Raw genomic sequence first — 18636 nt, 5'->3', positions numbered from 1 at the left:
AAATATGTAAGAACGTTAATATGGTGTGAATTTATGTGCTCATTTAATCACTGCCATATTAATGAATTTTTATTTTTTTATTTTATTTATTTATTTTTTTTAATTTATTTTTTATTGGTGTTCAATTTACTAACATACAGAATAATCCCCAGTGCCCATCACCCATTCACTCCCACCCCCCCGCCCTTCTCCCCTTCCACCACCCCTAGTTCGTTTCCCAGAGTTAGCAGTCTTTACCTTATGTCTCCCTTTCTGATATTTCCCACACATTTCTACGTTCTGTTATTTCCCACACATATTAATGAATTTTTAGAATAAATATATTTTTATTTTAAGACCTTTAGAAAGTATTTTCATCTGGAAAACTTGACTCCTAGCCACTTCATCAGAGGCATCTGCATTCTTGAAGTAGAATCCTCCTATTCAAACCAAGCGAATGCTCCGTGAATGTTTCTGTGTCAGACTGGCTGGCGCGTCAGAGAGAACTGTGGTTGGTTTGTTGTCTCCATCAAGGCTAGCACATTGGTCCACCAACATTGAACTTTAAGTGAAAGATAAAACTTTAGAGGTCACAAAATATAGTAGCAATACCTTGCTTGGACTTGTAGTAAAAAGCTGTGAGTTCAAGTATGGATTTGCTCAGGGATTGTGTGCTGTTGAGAGCTCTCTGCTGCCTGTCAGGGTCAACAGACACAGGTTTGTAGGCTTTACACAGGGCGGGGTTTTGCTGAGACCCCCTGAGAGATCCAGAGGGCAGTTTGTAAATTAGGTTATCTGATAACTGCATGAGGGTAACCTAAGTGGTGAACACTTAGATGCTTCCTTGACTGTTAAAATCAAGTAAACTTATCAAATATTTAAATTTGCAAATTATCCTCAAAGTTGAATGCCCTGAAGGCACAAGTGTGCATTCATCCCAGGGAGCCTAAGCCTTCAGGACTCACACAGACCCCCAGGTGGTACCCATGTTGTTACCCTGGGGGATGCACATCAGCAGGAGAAAAGTAACTGCCTGTTTCTATTAAAATCCTGCATGCGTGGCACACACTGAAATATTCAATTACTTTCTACCACACATCTGGTTATTTCTCCAAACCTGATTAAAGTGAGTACACAAGCTAAGAATATGCTCAGTAACATTGTTGGTGCAAACTTGTTTCACAGACAATTGATTCACAAGGTGATTATCTAAATACCGGGCAGTCGGCTTGCAGAGGCTTAGACAGATGTGCCTCTTGGGCCTGGGCGTCCCCATGGGCAGCGGCGCCTGTGCTCCCCTTGTGCAGCCTTGGCTTCTCACATGTGTCTCTCCCTGCAGCCTGCACCGGTGTCTGGGACAACATTACCTGCTGGCGCCCTGCAGACGTAGGCGAGACCGTCACAGTACCCTGTCCTAAAGTGTTCAGCAACTTTTACAGCAAACCAGGTACTGTCACATCTGCACCTGCAGAGGCTGCAGGGCAGCCACTCCCTCAAACCACGAGAAGCAGGCTCACTGGTTGCCTGCTCTAGCGGGTGCATGAGCAGCTGCGGCATCGCGGGCTGCACTGGCTGTCGGAGCGGGAGGGTGAGAAGCTTCTTGCCAGGTCAGCCACCTGAAACCAAACACAGGGGAGAGCAGGCCTCAGGTCAGCACAGACGCCCAATCCCGACCATGACATGTGGCCTGAGCACCGGCGTGCGGGCAGCTGTGGGGTTCAGGCACCTGGAACGTGGACGTGGTTCCGTGCTCCCTGCTGTGTGTGGCTGCCCGTAGGCCCAGAGACCATCTCCCAGAGGCTCAGGGACAGCGGCAAGCCCCTCTGCACCCAGAGGTGGCTTCTCATCCACAGGAAACATCACACTCACTGGGCTGAGTGTCCTCAACTCCCAGCCCCCACTTTCTGAACTGGGTCCCCTGTGGCCAGACGACCCAGAGTCTCGGTCTCCAGGGTCAGAGGGCCTGGGGGGTGAGGGTGCCCCCGTCCTGTGCTCGCTGTCTGCACAACCCTGCAACACCTCCTGGCTTGTTCCCGAGAGGGTAGTGGTGGCGTGTTGTGTTGTAAACCATCCAGATTTTCTTTTTTTTCCTTAAAGATTTTATTTATTTATTCATGAGATACACAGAGAAAGGGAGACAGAGGCAGAGACACAGGCAGAGGGAGAAGCAGGCTCCATGCAGGGAGCCCGACGTGGGACTCGATCCTGGGACTCCAGGATCATGCCCTGGGCCAAGGCAGGTGCTAAACCACTGAGCCACCCAGGGTTCCCCCAGATTTTCATAACATGAAGAAATACATCTGGAAAAATAGAAAAGAGAAGAGACATCTGGAAATCAGAAAGATACTTTGGAGTCTGTAGAGGACTTGTTTTCATCTTGAACAAACATTATAGGGTAAAAACCCTGAGAACTAGAATTGTTGAAATACTTTAAGCGGAGTGTTGTGGCACAGACTGGGATGGAGGAAAATGAGATTCTAAAGAAAAAGGTTTTGTTGCAAGATGAGACTGTTTCTCTGTGAGTCAGTGAAGCACTGTGGGCAGGCCCAGGTCACGCCTGCATACGCATCACTAGGTTAGAAAAACTAAACCATCTTAAAGAATCTGAACTCTAAAAAAATATCCTGTCTAATCAATAACGTTTCTGCTGAAGGTTCTGGGCTGCAATCTCCCAGAAATCCCGAATGAACGAGCACAGACCCAGGCTTCCCCTCCTCGGAGGTTTCGCTCCAAAGGCTTCCGGGGGCAGCCGGGGGTCTTCACCTGACAAACACGGCAGCTCTGGTCCCCGGGTGTCTGTTGTGAGCACCCAGCCCTGGCCAGGCAGGAGCCAGCTGGGCCACGTGTGCCCAGGTCGGTGCAGACACTGGCCCTGCTCTGAACCATTGAGCATCCTCTCCTTTGGGGAACTAGAATTCCTGGGCTGTATTGGGTTAGTGCTTGGTGCTCTGTCCAAGCAGGGAGCGTGGCACTGCCTGCTGCTGTGGGGAGCATCACTACCACTGGGAGATTTGCTGGAGTTCCCCGGTCTGTGTATCACAGCTGATGATCTCAAGTGTCTTTGCCTCCCCTTGTTTAACAGGCCGCAAAATGTCCACGAGAGGTGCTTGCACAGACTCTTGACAAATCTAAATCACCGTCTGCGTGGAATGCTTGGGGTGTGTTTGCAATTACTTAGAGAACCACGGACGTCTTGCAGAGCTGGGGGCTGTGTAGGGCTGGGGCAGGGCCCACGGGGCATCAGGGGAGGCCCCACGGAGGAAATCTGACGGAAGTAAAAGGCTGGTTGTGAAACACCATCAAGAACCAATCGGGCTGGAACCTGGGTTGTACTTCCCAAGTTACAGAAAACTTCTACAGAGATGCCAGGTGCTCCTCACAGGGACTTGTAGGGGGCCCAGGTCACAGAAGGACATGGGGTCACTTCACCCCACAGACCCAACATTCAGGAAATAGATCCATGTTTTTATAACAAGTTGTTTTCTGAGTTCTCACACATCCAGGAGGTGGGAGGGTGGGGCGGGGGGGGCTCTCCCGGTCGCCATGCGTGTTGTCACGGCAGCTGCACCTTGCTCTCTGTTGTCTCTGAGGGGGAAAGCCCCTCTGAGCTGCACTCAGTCATGGGTGCGAGTAACAATAAAGCCATGGGGACCCTGCACCAAGATCAAGTCTCTAAAAGGGAGAGCAGAAAACCACCACATGGGGAAGAGGCCGGGCCCAGGGAGGAGGAGCTGTGATGAGAAGAGTTGGAGTCTTGGGGTGCCGTGGTGCCTCCCGTGCCCCAGAGGAGTAGAGTTTGGGGGATAGCTGGGCCTGCCCTGTCGCCAGCAACAGGGCCCTGCTTGTCCTAGGAGCACACGAGCATGTCCTGAGACGAGCCGGGCATTGGGGTTGGACATCCCCAGGGCTGTGCCACTCTCCTGACCAACACTGCACCCCGGGACTCACACACCGGACCTGTGCTCACGGGAGTGTGTGTGTGGGGGTTGTCTGGGGAGCAGGGGCCTCCATGCCCGACAGACTCCAGCCTTCCTGCTGCGAATGGCCATGACCTCCTCCTGGCCACGCACACATGGACACTTCCCTGGGAGCACCCTTGGGGAGCAGGGCACAGGCACCGTTCAGAGCCTGGCCGAGGGCCACGCAGACAGAGCTCATGAAGAAAGGGGCCCACCAGGGGTGAGGTGAGCGACCCCACAGAGACGAGGTGGCCCCACAGTCAGGGTGGGAGGAGGTGCACTCGCAGAGGATGGAGCAGGGGGTGTGGCTCCTGGGCCCAAAGCTGTGCACACCCCCACTTTTCTTCCCTCATCCTGCATTCACCCCCAAGCTTCTCTCACACCCCACTCACCTCCCAGTCCCCCCTCACCAACCCAGGTCCCCCTCACCTCCCCATACCCTCCTCACCTCCCCAGCCTCCCATCCCCTCCCAGCCTCCCTCACCTCCCCAGATACCCCCTTACCTCACAACACCTCTATCACCTCCCCAGCCCCCCCACCTTCCTAGCACCCTTCACCTCCCCTGCCCCCCTCACCTCCTAAGATTCCCCTCACCTCCCCACACCTCTATCACCTCCCCAGCACCTCCCCAGCACCCCCTCACCACCCCAGCCCCCTCACTTCCCCAGGTCCCCCTCACATCCCCAGCACCCCTCACCTCCCTAGGTCCCCCCTCACTTCCTAGCACCCCTTCAACTCCCCAGTACCCCCTTCACCTCCCTACACCCCCCTCACCTCCCCAGTTCCCCTTCACCTTCCCAGGACCTTCTCACCTCCCCAGCCCCCCTCACGTCTCCACACCCCCCTCACCTCCCCAGCACCCCCCACCTCCCTAGCTCCCTCTCACCTCCCCACACCCCCCTCATCTCCTCATCTCCCCAGCACCCCTCACCTTCCTAGGTCCCCCCTCACCTCCCCAGCACCCCTTCACCTCCCCACACCCCCCTCACCTCCCCAGCACTCCTTACCTCCCCAGTCCCCTCTCATCTACCAGCACGCCTCACCTCCTAGGTTCCCCCTCACCTCCCCAGGTCCCCCCTCACCTCCCCACCACCCCACCTCCCCACCCCTTCTGCACATGGCTGCCTCCTCTGACTCCAGGTGTCTTCAAGGAGGTGAAGCCAGGCAAGGTGGAGAACCTGTGGAGGGGGATCGACCTCATGGAATAAAGTTTGCTTAAGCATCTCCCTTAGTTTACTGTTTGCTGTAGCGAATGAGAGATGGCCGGTCAGCATCCCTCCTGGTTTGTCCCCGGGAGCTGGGCGTGTACAGGTTGGACAGCAAGCATGCTGCGTGGTGACCCCGCAGCCTGGGATGGAAACGTGGCCCTTGCTTGTGGGCATAGGTCTCCCACCTGTGACGTGGGACCATTAAAAGGTGCCCCCCATGTCGCCGTTGGGTCCATGGGAGCCTCGGTGCAAAGTCTGGCTCGTGGCAGGAGCTCAGTGAGCAACCTGCAGCGACCTCACCCCCTCTGCTATTCGGAGTCCTGATCGTTACCTTGTGGGCGCCTCAATCTCCCTATCTATATAATAGGGCAGGGGGACCTGGTCTCGGGGGCCCTGCCCCCCTTAGGACTCTGTCCTGCCTCCACTATCCACGTCTCGCCCTCCAGCCCCCCGCAAGGCTCCCCGCGGCTCTCCCAGAGCCGGAGCAGGAGGAGATTTGGGGCCTGGACTCAGGAAAATACGGGATGGCGGCGTTGGGCCACGGCGGCAGCCCAGGTGATGCTGCTGGGGGCTTTGTGGAGACCTCTGAACCCCACTTTCTTGCCGGTGGGCGAGTCAGGGTCTGGGCCGTCCCACCTGCCTCCACACAGCAGGCCAAGAATCACTTATGTGTATTATCACCTCAGTGTGAACGCACCCTGCTCCTGACCTTGTCTGGTCCATCGATTGTGTAGGCTGCCCTGGTGTAGAAAATAGAAAGCATTTTTGAGTAAGGAACCCTATTTCCACCATTCAGTCACTATAGAACCTTGGGCGTGTCACTGAACTTCAGTCTCACCTGTAAAACGGGAGCAGTAATGCCCGGGTCGGCCCTGCAGTGTTGGCCCAAAACAAAGAGATGAGATCCGTGAGTGAAAATATTTGCTATTCTGGAAGCCCTGAGGGCCGTGGGATCGGGAGAAAGCTTGGTGGGTGCTGAGTGCTGAGTGGTTAAGCCTCTAGGCGCTGACGGCAGGAAGCGCCTCCCCAGGCCTGAGCTTCCTGAAGCCCACCCTGCAAGGCCCAGCCCTGTCCCAGGTCATCAGAGCCCCCTTAGGTCACTCGTCACTACCCAGTGCTGACTGTGGCCACCTCCTGAGGACACCACCTTTGTTTTAAAGACTATCAATTTACTTGTTTGTTTATTTATTTATTTGAGGGAGTGGGTTGGGGGAGGTGCAGAAGGAGAGAATCTGAAGCAGACTCTGCACTGAGCATGGGGACCGACATGGAGCTCAATCCCACAACCCTGAGATCATGACCTGAGCCGAAACCAAGAGTCAGACCCTCAACCAACTGAGTCGCCCAGGAGCCCTGACCCTTTAGGTAGAGGGAACGTTCCATTCCTGAGCTTAACCCACACGTTTACATTAATTACATGCAGAAAGAACTGGTGCTATAAGATCAACACTGTCTTTATTTCATGCAATTTAAATCTTTTTTTCTTGCCTAGAAATTATCTTTATTTTTTTTCATTTTTTAATCCATATATGTGCAAAATTCAACTGAGTTGCAATTTCTATTTAATTGCATTTTTTATTTTTCTATATAAATGTACTTTATTTTATTTTCTAATTGAAGTTCAATGTGCCAACATATAATATCACAGTCAGTGATCCAATTTAACTCTTATGCCCACGGTCTCTTCCTCTGCCATCACTGCCCTTCCACTGATGTAACATGCTGCCTGCCTGTGCACTCTGGTCGTGCCCAGAGCTGGCACGGAGTAGGATGGAGTGGGGTAGCCAGTACTGCCGTGGCTGGGATTTGGTGATAACTCTCCTGGGACAGAATATGAGTCTGTTAGTTTTCACTGTGCTTCTTCACAGCGGCAGCCATGCCAGCCACTACAGCTGCACCTTTGCTTCATGGCCCAGAAGCTCTCCCACCATCCACCCAGGCCCCACAAGACCCAGCTTCCGTGGGTAGGAGCCCTGCCGGGGTGGGGCAGTGAACGCGCACACACTGTGAAGCGTGTGAATGGAGTGAGACAAGGCTCCGCTCTCCACCCACCGGAGGGAGGCAGCAGAGAGGGCTGTCCCCCGTGAGCGTGGCCTACACAGTCCCCACGGAGGCCAGCAGTTGGGAGCCCACAAACCTAATGCTGAGACTTTATCTTCCAGGAAACATAAGCAAAAACTGCACAAGGGATGGGTGGTCGGAGATGTTTCCAGATTTCATAGACGCGTGTGGCTATCATGATGCTGAGGACGAGAGCAAGGTAAGGGCCCCGCGTGGTTCCTGCTCGTTCTGGCCCCTTTTCTGTAAGTGTGCACGCAGCAGCGCCCACCTGCTGCCCGACAAGAGTCGTGTACACGTCCTTCCTCCCCTGAGCGCTGCTGCTTCTCAACAGCCAGCGTGGGCAAAGCCCCGTGTGGGGTCTGCGCCTGGCCCGTGGCGTCATCTCACAACCGTCATGGGGTTGGAGGCAGGAGGGCCTGAACATTGGCTCGTCTGAGGGGCTGTGCCTGCCTGAAGAGCCCCAACGAGCACTCACTCTGCCGACCAGTTTCCTTGGCCCGGTTGAGGCTGCGTCACGGTGTGGGCTGCCCAGCAGCCTCACTCTGGATCTGCGAGCCCTGAGCCAGGGGCAGGAGCCAGAGTCCTGGCAGAACGAGTGTGCAGACTAAAGCCCTGAGTGTGCTCCTGCCGGCAGTGCCCAAGGCATGCAGGCCCAGCCTGTGATGTGGGCTGTGCTGTGTCAAGTGGGGTACAGGGGCCATGGACATGTGCTCACCAGGAGCCCTTTCCCTGGGTGTGTGACCCCATGAATGCCACGGCCAGTCGGGCCTGCTCCACCCTGGGCTCCCCCCGCAGCACCATGTGACGGTGGATTTGCTTTGTTCACCACCAGAAAACCAGGTGACCGCTCTCCCTCGGGCTGCCCCCCACCCCCTCCCTGAGGCTGTGTTAGCCCCAGGTGAACAAACGCCCTGTGAGCCTGAAATCGAGCTGTGCCCACGCCTCCCCTGTAAGCACCCACTGGGTGAGGATGTGCTGAGGTGCTCTGAGAGAGCCAGAGGGGCTTCCTGGCACTTGACCTCACGGTCACGCCCGTTTCCAGGGGATCCACTCGTTTTTCATGTGTTTGCTCTCCTCACTAAAATTTGGGGTATAAAGCTGGTTCCTTTGCCTCCACATTACCAAGTTCTAGAAATGGAAGTCCTTCCGTCTCAGCCAGTGTCCCCCCAAGTGATGCTGGTGCGGCCAAAGTGGTGCAGGGCACGCGTGAGCCAGGTCGCTCCTCAGCACAGTCTCATGTGGGCCTTCCTGCCGAGTGTGCCTGAGGTATGACATGGGACCACCCCAGGCGTCCCTCACTGTGTCACACTTGGAGTGTACTGTGTTCTTACAAACCAAAGGCTGTGGCGACACTGACAGAGGGTCCACGGTGGCCAGTCGTCTAACAGTAGTTGTTCTTCATCTCCCTGCATCATGTTTTGCTAATTCAGGCCGTATTTCTAACGTTCTTGTGATCATTATATTTGTTACGGTCGCCTGTGATTGGCAGTTAGGATGCACGGAGAGCTCAGGTGATGATCAGCATTTTTTAACAATAAAGGATCTTTAAGCTACGTTCGTCATTTTCACAGACATGACACTCTGGTACATTAAGAGACTAGAGTGTGGTAGGAACGTAGGTCTTATAAGCCCCAGGAAAGCAAACAAGTCGCTGGACCCCCTTTGTTGGGAAATCGCTGTGCTGCACGGTCTGGAACAAACCTGTCTCCATGGCACGCCCGCGTGCAGGATGATGTTGGATGCGTGTGTGTATGTATGTAAATTGTAAAATGAGTCCCTCGATCAAGCTGATTCTGCATCTCCGTACATGCGACCCTTTATGTGTGACATGCAGACCTCACTATCTCACACACCGATGGTCATGCACAGCCCCCGCCCCTTGTCTGGCTGCGTCTTGGTGACAGCCCACCTTACAGATGGAGACACCGAGGCTCGGGTGTGACCAGGTTGGAGGCCCCAGCTCTGTTTCTGTTGTGCAGTCACTGAGATTTTCCATGTCAGATGTAGTCAACGTGTTCTCTGCGAGCAGCCGCAGGCTGCAGGCAGTGCCTGGGGGGGGGGGGGGGGGGGCGGGGGGCGCTAGCAGCCCCTCTGGCAGAGGGAGCCTCTGTGGGGCCCATGTGCACCTGCTACCCACCTGCATTACATCCTGCACATCCCTCAGGACACATGAGCCATCTGTGAGCACCGCAGCCAAGTTACAGGACAGCTCCTGGGATATCACTGAAACGTCACGTACTCAGAACCGGTGCCACAGAACATCCTGGCGGTTCCTCCTCCTCCTGACCTCCTCCTGGGCTGTGTGCTGTCGGCGGCGGGAGCCATTTGTCCTGCTGGCGTGCGGTGTGGCCACATGGGCTCTGCACACCGGCCAGGTGAGGCCTACCTGCCAGGGCCGAGCTCAGCCCTGGACATATTTCACGTCGCTTTGGTGTTTACTGACTCAGCGAGAAGCCCCAGTGAGATGTCAGTCCCTCGTGAGTTATCTGTGGGGCAGGAAGGCCCTGGGGTCTGGGGGTTCTGGCGGCCATTTAGCTACCACTGCTGGAAGACACAGGGAGGGCAGTTATGTGACCGAGGCCGCAAGTGCAGGTCCCCCAGGGCGAAGCCCAGTGTCAGTGACCTGCCGAGGTCAAGTCTGAACTCAGAAGGCGTTTTCATAGGAGGATACCCGAGGATCTCAGGTTTGAGACTTGCCCCCTCTTGCTCTTGGCTATGTGATGACGAACCAGGAGGTGCTTCTGTTGGCTTTCCAAGGATAAGTCTCGAGCTGGGGCCGAGTTTACCCCCAGCTTCCTTCAGAACTGTTGCTGCAGCAAGAAATGCTCCGGGGACCAGGAATGGAGATGCCCCTCCTCATGGTGGCCAGGGCTGCAGGAGTGGCTCCCCATCACCCGCCTCCCGGACAGCCCTGCTGGAGGCCGTCAGACCGTTCCAGGCACAGAAGACAGGCCCTGGGGACTGGGACAGTCTCGGGCCTCCGTGGTTGGGGGCAAGGGGCTCTGACCCCCCACGTCCACCCGCCCACCCCGTCCGTGGGTGCCCCAGACGCCTACGTGGGGTAGAAGCAGCGTGCACCCCACAGCAGTGTCATCCACAGCCAGTTGCAGGTCCCTGTCCTCTTTCATCCATCCCACAAATACACGTGTCCTGGGAACAGCGGTGTCCAAGTGCATCCTCGGTTATTACAGATCCGCTGTGGCTGTAGAGGAGTCGCCGTGGGAGGGCGGGTGCTGAGAGCTGACCTTGGAGGCGACGCTGGCTTGCTGGACCAGTCGAGGCCGCCCCTGCTTCCATGCGTCCCCTGGGTCACACCAGAGGTGGCATTTCCGGGAAAACTGATGGGGAAGTCTTCCAGGCCCTCCGGGAAGTGTGTGACTCAGTAAACCCCGCCGGCAGGGAGCACAGAGTGTCTCTGCTTCTCTAATGCTTCTCCATCCAGTTTGAAGAGCTATTTTTCTTCTTAATTAAACATTTCAGAGATTTTACAAATATCGTGAATGCATATTCCCTCCTAATGGATTAGAAAATCAAAATATTTAACGTGTGGAAGCGAAGAGAATGATGGCACGAAACCAAAGTGCATAACTTGTCTTCCTGACAGCCGTTTCCGCCGTTCACATACTCCGAATACTTGGTTGTTGAAGGGATCGTGTCGAGGACGAGAACCACGCGGTGTCGGCAGTGCCGAGGGCCCAGCGGGTCGCTGTCCCAGCTGGGTCTGCTCCGTGGCTGGGGGCCGGGGGCTGGCGGGCAGCCCAGCCACCTTGGCCTCCGATGTCGCTCCTCATCTTATCAGCAGCTCCGTGTCCTCCCGGCTCCCTGGTATTAATTGGATTTCCTGCTCTCACACAGCCCGACTCTGCTCTGGGTGCTGCGCGTGCAAACTTTGTTGGCTTCAGGATTAATTAAATTCAAGGAAAAAAAATTAGCCTCCACAGAAGCCACAGGCTTGGCTCCGTGTGGTGAGGGAATGGAAGGTAAAGCCACCCCAGGAATGGGGAGACCACGGAGGAGGACGCTGCCCGAAGACCCCAGAGGCCCCTGAGATGTGACAGGAAGGGGAGCGGCTTCTCATTGTGGGCCGAGGCAGCCGGGTCTGGCGGTGCTCTGGACCTCCCCTCCCTGCTCCCACGAGCCACAGCGGGACCCTGAAGCTGGCCAGGCATGGCTCAGCCTCTGTCACAGGCCCCTGGTTGCCATGCCAGACCTTCCCCGTCCATGCTCTTCTCCCGTCGAAACCACTGTCCCCCAGGCCCGCTCCACCCCGAGGCTCCCTTGACCTCAGCACATTGGCTCCCCTGACCCCAGGTCTCTTGGCTGTTTTCCCGCAGCAAAGGCTGTCGCTGTCTTGTGCTGCATCTTGAGTGCCCACTGGGCCAGTCTCCTTGCCTCAGGTCTCTGTCTGCTGCCCAATGTCTACACCACTCCGGCCTCCCAGGCAGGCTGAAAGCTGGTGAAACACGGAAACGCCTAGAAACATTGCAGTCATCACAGGTCTCAGTGGGGCTGGTGGGAGGTCTCTTTCTCCTGCGTATCAGGAGCCTCCAGACAGTGTACAAGGACCCCAGACAGCACCTGCCCCCTTCTGTGCTTCGTCAGCGTTCGCGGCGGTGCTTTTGGCTGCACACCCTGAACCGCCAGAGGACAGCAGTGCTGCAGACACACTGGCGTCCTGTGCGGTGGACATGCAAGGCGGTGCCCCCCACGTGTCCTCTGTGTTATATATTTGCTAACATGGTTCTTGAATAAAGAGCGCTTCAGCTAAATTTAGCCAACAGAGCCGTCTGGCGTCTCAGCCTCCCCATGCATCAAGTGGACACATTTCTTCCATATTATGCCATCTCCCTAAACATATTTTCACAGTCTCCAATCAGCTTTCAGATGCGCCAGTAACTCTCTCTGCCTCGTGGGGAGTGCGGCCCCCCCCGGCCCCCACCCTGACCGCCCAGCTCATGGCCACCCCCTGTCTGGGGCACTCTGGCTCACCTTGGCGCTTCACTCATACCTCACGGGGACCGTGGGAGCATGATGCTGCCCCACCGCTCGGGGCGGGCTCCCCTGGGGACCCTTGGAGCCAGGATTCAAGCCCTGAGCCAGTGTGTACCTCCCGGCAGCAGACGGGTTTGCGAGCTCACCCGAGGTCCTTGCCTCGGGGACGGTTACCAGGTTACTCCAGCCTCTGAAGCAGCTGTGAGGCCTGCATGCACCTTGTTTCCCATCAGACTGCAGGAGGGAGCGTCCCCCTGTGGTTCTTAGGGTCATGTGGGTGCCTGCCCATCAGCAGTGGGTGACACTGAGGGCCTATGCCATGAGGTGGGCACCAAGACTGGGCGCGGAGATGCAGCTGGGATGCAGAGGGAGAGCCTCGGATGAAGCCTGGTCCAGAATGCTGCCACCAGCGTGCGCGACATACTGCTGCCCGGGGTGCGGGGCTCTTCCCCAGCCCGCCGACCCAGATCCAGGCTCAACGCTACCCGGGAGCATAGATGACATTCAGAGGATTCACCAGACGTGCAAGGCCATCAGCCATCTCCTGCTAGTGTTGACTGAGCCCGTGGCAGTGATCCGTAGTTCCTGCCTGATGAAGGACTGAGTCTTTCCAAGGCCAGAGGAGAATCTGGATGAGAAGCTAAGAAGGAAATATAATGAGAAAACGGTCACTGGGGAAGGAGGCTCACGGAGCCTCACAGGGGTGGGAGGGCTCCACCTTGCACCCAGCATCCGGCACGCATGGGCAAGGCCTGAGTCCCTTATCCAGTGGTGTGGTGGGGATGTGTGTGTCCTCGAGCCAGGGGCCTCCTGCGACAGCCTGGCCTCCCTGGCCCCTCCCTTCCCTTGGGCTTGTCGATGAGCCGCCTTGCCTGGGGGCTCAGGCTTTTGGGGCTCAGGTAGTTGGTGCCTGCAAGGCCGAGGTGCCAGCTGCCCTGACCGGGCCCTCCGGTCAGCAGAGGCAGCACGGGTCCTCTGGTAGGTGGGGCCCCTGATGTTCACCGAGGGGCCCCACTAGTTCCTACACTTGATGCACTGACATGGGGACTAACTGCAATAGCAGAAGGAGGGTGGACACCGGGAATGTCCGATTCACGGGGACGAGGGCTCCATTGGGAACAGCAGAGGAGGGTGGAGTGGCAGCCCTGTCAGCCGTGGGTGCTGTGAAGACTGTGGGGCCATGGCTCCAAGGGCCAGGAGAAGCGCTGACCAAGGACAAACTCCTTGCGCCCAGAAGGTCCTTGTGGTCACTGTGTTTGCCCTTTTAAACATATCCTTGTTATACTTACTACTTTTTCCAGAAGTCAACATGTATTATTTTTGTTCAAATAAAATCTAATTTTAGTCCAAAAAAACTCCACTTACACTTATGCCAAGTTTGTCGAACCTCTTCTCAGTACTGTTTGCCTCTTAATCCTAGACTTTGTGGGGACAGTGAGAACACCCAGCTAAACACGGGGTTCAGTGATGCCCTTCCTGCCTCCAGCCGGACGCTCTGGGCAGCATGTCCCGTGTGTGCATGGCTGCCCAGGTCACAGGTGCTATGTGGGCACCTGGCCGCCTGTCGCAGGCTGCACACACGTCTTCTTACCCCTTACAATGTGAGGGTGCCCTTCTGAGGCTCAGCACATGTCTGCTCCCCCATCAGGACCCCAATCCCATCCAGGTCCTGGGACAAAGCCCTGCTACACCTGCCCTGCCAGGCTCTTCAGTGGTTTCCCGTTTGGAACATTCTTCAGTCTTTCCCTACATGACACCATGTTTCTGAAGAACATAGGCCTGTGACTCTGTGAAGGGTCGTCTGTGGGTTTGATGTTTCTCACAGTGACATTCAGGTGGGATAAAATGTTCCATAATATCTACAGCTATTTACCTGGGAAATGTCATATTTGGATTTTAAAAGATAGTCCTTTTCCCTCTGAGGCCTGCACACCAGCAAAGGAGCATCCATGGCATGGCTGAAATAGGGGCACTGCCCTCGAGCTGGAGCCCGTAGGATGCTCTCCCCAAAGCCTTTCCCCTTAGGAATGTTGGCAGAGTTGCTGCAGAGCCTTTACAGTGAGAATAGGCACCTCCTTGTAGTCCAACAGAGGGCTGCTGCTCCATGGGTGCCCGAACTCCCACCGTGGCCCCAAAAGCACTGAGGCAAAGGCCCCTGGGCTGCCACACTGCAGCTTGTCCTCCAAGCGGAGCACGCCTCAGGCCCTGAGCCCTTGTCTGCCACCACAGGGACGGTGACGCGTGAGTCCTGAGTCGGGACAAGCACCTGGTATTGTGTCTCGGGCCCAGGGGCTGCTGCACACCTGGCCAGCCTCACCACCCTGTCCCCCTGCCCTGCTGAGCGCTCCTGCCCCAGCTCCCACTGCCTACCTCTTCCTGCCCCTGCTTTCGCCTTGGCTGTTGGGTCTGAAGCAGGAGCTAGAAGTGTGGGTTGGCCCTTGCTCCTCCACCACCTGGTTGTTACGTGCACCAAGGACCGGAGCTGTGCCTTCTCATCCAGGTGGGACCCACTCTGACACACAAGCTACCTGAGCCTCAGTGGCGCAAAGGGCACTAGGTGCTGGGCCATGAATCATGACTAGGAGGGACCGGGAGAGACCGGGGTTTTCCAGACAGTGACGCGTGTGACGAGGGCATCGGGAGGTTCAGAAGAGAATGCAGCTGGGTGTCTGTCTCATGACGTTGCTGAAGGAGAGGTGACAGGCGGACCTGGCTTCCCCCCGGAAAGCTTCTGGGATGGTGCCAGGCTGAGTCCGGAGGCTCTGGCCCCCCGATGCCTTTGTTAAAGAGCGGCTGGAAATCTACCTCACGCTGCAGCCCAGCACAGACATTTCGCAAAGCCACACTTTCTGTGCTGCTCCTCGTTAACGCTTGGTTGCTGCCCACTAAAGTGATTGCATAACTGACTAATGGGTTATAATGGGGTGAGTACATCGTATGTCGGCCAAACCTGGCCTCTTGAGAGAGAAAGGGGGAGTCATTAATAATCACTCTGGACACCAGATGCAAACCAGGCCTGGCCTGGGCAAATCAGGCTGTGTGGTCACCCTGGTTATGACTCACTGTTTGGAAAACGCCAGCTGGGCCTTCCATGTTCCCCGAGAGGGGCCCTGCCTACCATTGGAGCCGCGGCACAGATGTATGTTCGTGGAAAGTTAGGACAGGATATGCATGTGCCCTTGTGCGACACACCTGCTGCGCGGCTCAGGAAGCAGGCCCCACGATGGGCTGACAGCAAGGGCAGCCCGGTCTCTTTCTGGGACGTCCGTCCCCCAGGCAGGACCACCAGCTGGAAGCTGACTGATCAAAGCGTCTGCTCACCCACCTCAACAGCCACCAGAGGGCAGGGGCCCGGCACTGCCCCCCTCCTGCCTCCAGGGCCTCAGGGCCATGCTGGCTGCTCCAGAGTTGGACGCAGGAAGCACCCACCCCTGGACAGTTTTGTCTTCCTGATTTTGTGATGATGCTGAGGAAGGTCTTCTCCAAGTTAATCAGCCTCCAACATGTGGTCCTGCATCCACAGGGGACCAGGGTTGTCCGGTGCTTGTGCTCAGGGCTGTGGGACGCGGCTGCCTGGTCACGCGGCCTGCAGGGTGCCCCAGCCTGTGAGCACTCAGGTCCCATTTGGTGTTCACAGCCCTTTCCATGTAAGAAAATGTCACGACTTCACAGGCTGGGGCCAAAGGCCTCCACTGGCCAGGCTCTAACCCCAGGCGGGTCCCTCCTCATCTGTGCAGGCTGTGCCAGGCAGGGACCAAGCAGGAAGACAACAATGTTAAAATACCAAGTTAAATGTAAAAGGGAGTGTTTATTTGTGATAGAAAATGAAATCACAAGTTGCTGAAGCCTCGGACCTCAAACGTGCTCTTCATTTACGATCTCTGTAAGTGGAGATGTCTCCTGTTGCCAGCTGCCTGGCATTCACATCCCTTCTGAGGCCCCAAGGCCTGGCCAGCTCGGGTCCCAGCCCCTGGCTCTCACTCTGCATCAGGGCAGGCTGTTCTGTTCTCGGGCTGCGCTTGCAGCTAAGAATAGGAATTCCAGGGCATCTGCTCCCTGGAGAAAACCACCAAGGCAGTTAACCCTTTTGGTGGACCCCCAGTGGCTACATCCACAGCTGCCTGGGTTTTCAGGTATCCCCCTGGTTTGGGGATGGCAGGGTTTTAATAACTTAGAGGCTGTTTTCCCACAGAGACGCCGTGTGATCCACACTCAGGAGCAGAGGTGCCGTCCATACTTGTGTGTCAATGCCCCATGAGCGACCTGAGCCCTCCGTAACCTTAGGAACCTCTGGAAGAGGTGCAAGAACCAGGACCTGGGAGATCAGTACCTTGTCCTGGGAGAAGTCCGTGTGTACCATGCAAGCAGGGTGCAGCTGCGTCAGAGGGACCGCGTCCCCAGGCTCAGTCACTTCACTCCTGTCTCCCTGCCAGTTTTAACGAGGTCCCCATTCATCGCGGCCTCAGCCCCGATGCTCCATGAGACCCCAGGTCCTTCTGCTATCCAGCTTCCTGCTCGGGCACTAAGTACGGGTCCTTACAACAAAGGGAGTGGCGTTGCCATTGTCTTTCCTGCTTTACAGACAGAGGATAGAGGCCTGACCCAGTGCTGGGGTCCAACCTAGGTCCTCCTGCCCTGGTGGTGCTGTCCTGCTTCTGCTCCTCCTGGGGCTGCTGGGCTAGGTCATCACACTGGCCTCCTTATCCACCTCAGTTTGAAGATCAGACAACATAGTGAGGAGACAGTTCAGAACCGTGGAGCTTCATGATCCCGGTTCCCAGAAGCCCTCAGGGGAGCAGAAGGGGTTGAGGCCCGTGTGTGCTCCTGGAGCTGCAGCCAACATGGTGTGACTGGGTGTGACCTGCTGACAGCAGGACAGAGCCTGTGGGGGCGACTCCCCGGAGGAGGACCCCTGACGAAAACGCTGAGTGGTGGGCAGGGGAGTAAAGTCGGAGATGCAGAGACACAGCATGTGGACAGCAGTGAGGCCACGAACGATGCAACCGCCTTGTTACAGGAGGGTCAGGGGTGGGGAGCAGCCAGCAGGTGCCTCATTACAGCAGAGGGACCTAGGAAGGATTTTCATCCAGCCACTTTGACCCTGTCTGCATTGTAGACCAGAGAGGTTCTGGAACAGATTCGTGTCAGAATCATGGCAGGCTCCTGGTTCTGGGCCAGGCAGGCACAGGTGGGGTCTGAGAGTTTGCACTTGACACTGTTACTGCGGTTCTGGGGTCTAGGGGTCACACTGGGAGAGCCCCATTGTGGATCCTAATTTCGTGGCTGCTGGGCACCTGGTGTCCTCAGATGTGTGCAGGCCCGGCAGCCACTGGCACAGGAGCCACCATGGAATGGACAGAGCACAGAGGGCATGTGCCTCCTGGGTGGGGAAGAAACAAGCTCAGAGGAGGACTGACCCTCCCCTGCACAGTAGGGCTCACTAACTGACTGCTTGATGGTGTGTGGCCGACGGCACACGAAGGTGACCCTGAACTCCTAAGTGGTGACATTCAGTACATGATGGTCACGAGTTGGAGAGGGACTGTAGGAGGCCGCGTAAGGCCAAAGGCCGCTGATAAAGGGGTGTCTTATGCACTGGGTTTCAAGAGGGCTGAGCACGAGATGCCTAGACATGCACACGTAGAAAGTTCTAGAAGGCCAGGGGACAGAACACCTGGAGCTATTGGGGGTTCTGATTCCCGAGTCAGCAGCGTGTGCGGTGGCTAAGACCCGGCAGAGAGTGTGCAGAGCCTGAGCCAAGATGGAAACCCACAAAAACATGGGGAAGGATGAAAGGGACAGAGAGAGTGATGCTGGGGACCAGGAAGGGGTGAGAGGCCGCGGTGGGAGCTCGTGTCCATCCCCAGTGGAGGTGGATACCCCCCAGGGCCAGGTGGGTGGCTGGACTGGGAGCGCGGTGGCCATGGCTGCCGGGAGCAAAGGGGATCATGGTTACTTGAGGTGTTTCCTCTATGATTTTTGTTTGTTTTAGTTGATTGTCCAGCTTTGCTACCAGACTCACTGTGGTTTCATGAATGTCATGCTTTCTCTTTGCTTTTTATACTCTGGGATGATTATGTCCAGGAACAAGCTGCCTCAGATAAGATGGAAAGAACTCACCTGTTGGAGCGGCTGGATCCAGTGCCACTTTTATGGATCATATCTCACCAGCTCATTAAAATCTTCCTCCCTGGTTATTGATATTTTTAGGTTTTCCTCAAAGCTGTTGTAATCATTTTTACACTCCCAGAATATTATCCATTTCCTTAAAATGTTGACTTTGTTAGCACAGACTTTAGTGCTTTGATTAAACCATGTGAGTGTGGGTGTGAAATACAATTTAGATATTTGTTTCTCATTATTTTTCTCCTTCTGATACTTGGCAAAGTATCTCTTCTATCGGCCTGCACGAAAGAAAACTGCCCTGAAGCTTGTC

The 18636-nt window shown here is 56.0% G+C and overlaps 1 protein-coding gene across 1 annotated transcript in view; it reads left to right on the top strand.

Annotated features, from left to right (window-relative positions):
• The window catches only part of VIPR2 (vasoactive intestinal peptide receptor 2), a 59238-nt gene that overhangs the window by 20683 nt on the left and 19919 nt on the right, over window positions 1-18636 (top strand). Inside the window, 2 exon segments of the mRNA XM_038559854.1 lie at window positions 1319-1426; window positions 7310-7407. Coding sequence (XP_038415782.1) covers window positions 1319-1426; window positions 7310-7407 — 206 coding nt within the window.

Source organism: Canis lupus, chromosome 16, assembly GCF_011100685.1.
Source record: "Canis lupus familiaris isolate Mischka breed German Shepherd chromosome 16, alternate assembly UU_Cfam_GSD_1.0, whole genome shotgun sequence".
Taxonomy (NCBI): domain Eukaryota; kingdom Metazoa; phylum Chordata; class Mammalia; order Carnivora; family Canidae; genus Canis; species Canis lupus.
Note: the sequence above shows the minus strand (reverse complement) of the source record. Positions and strands in the feature narration are given on the sequence as shown.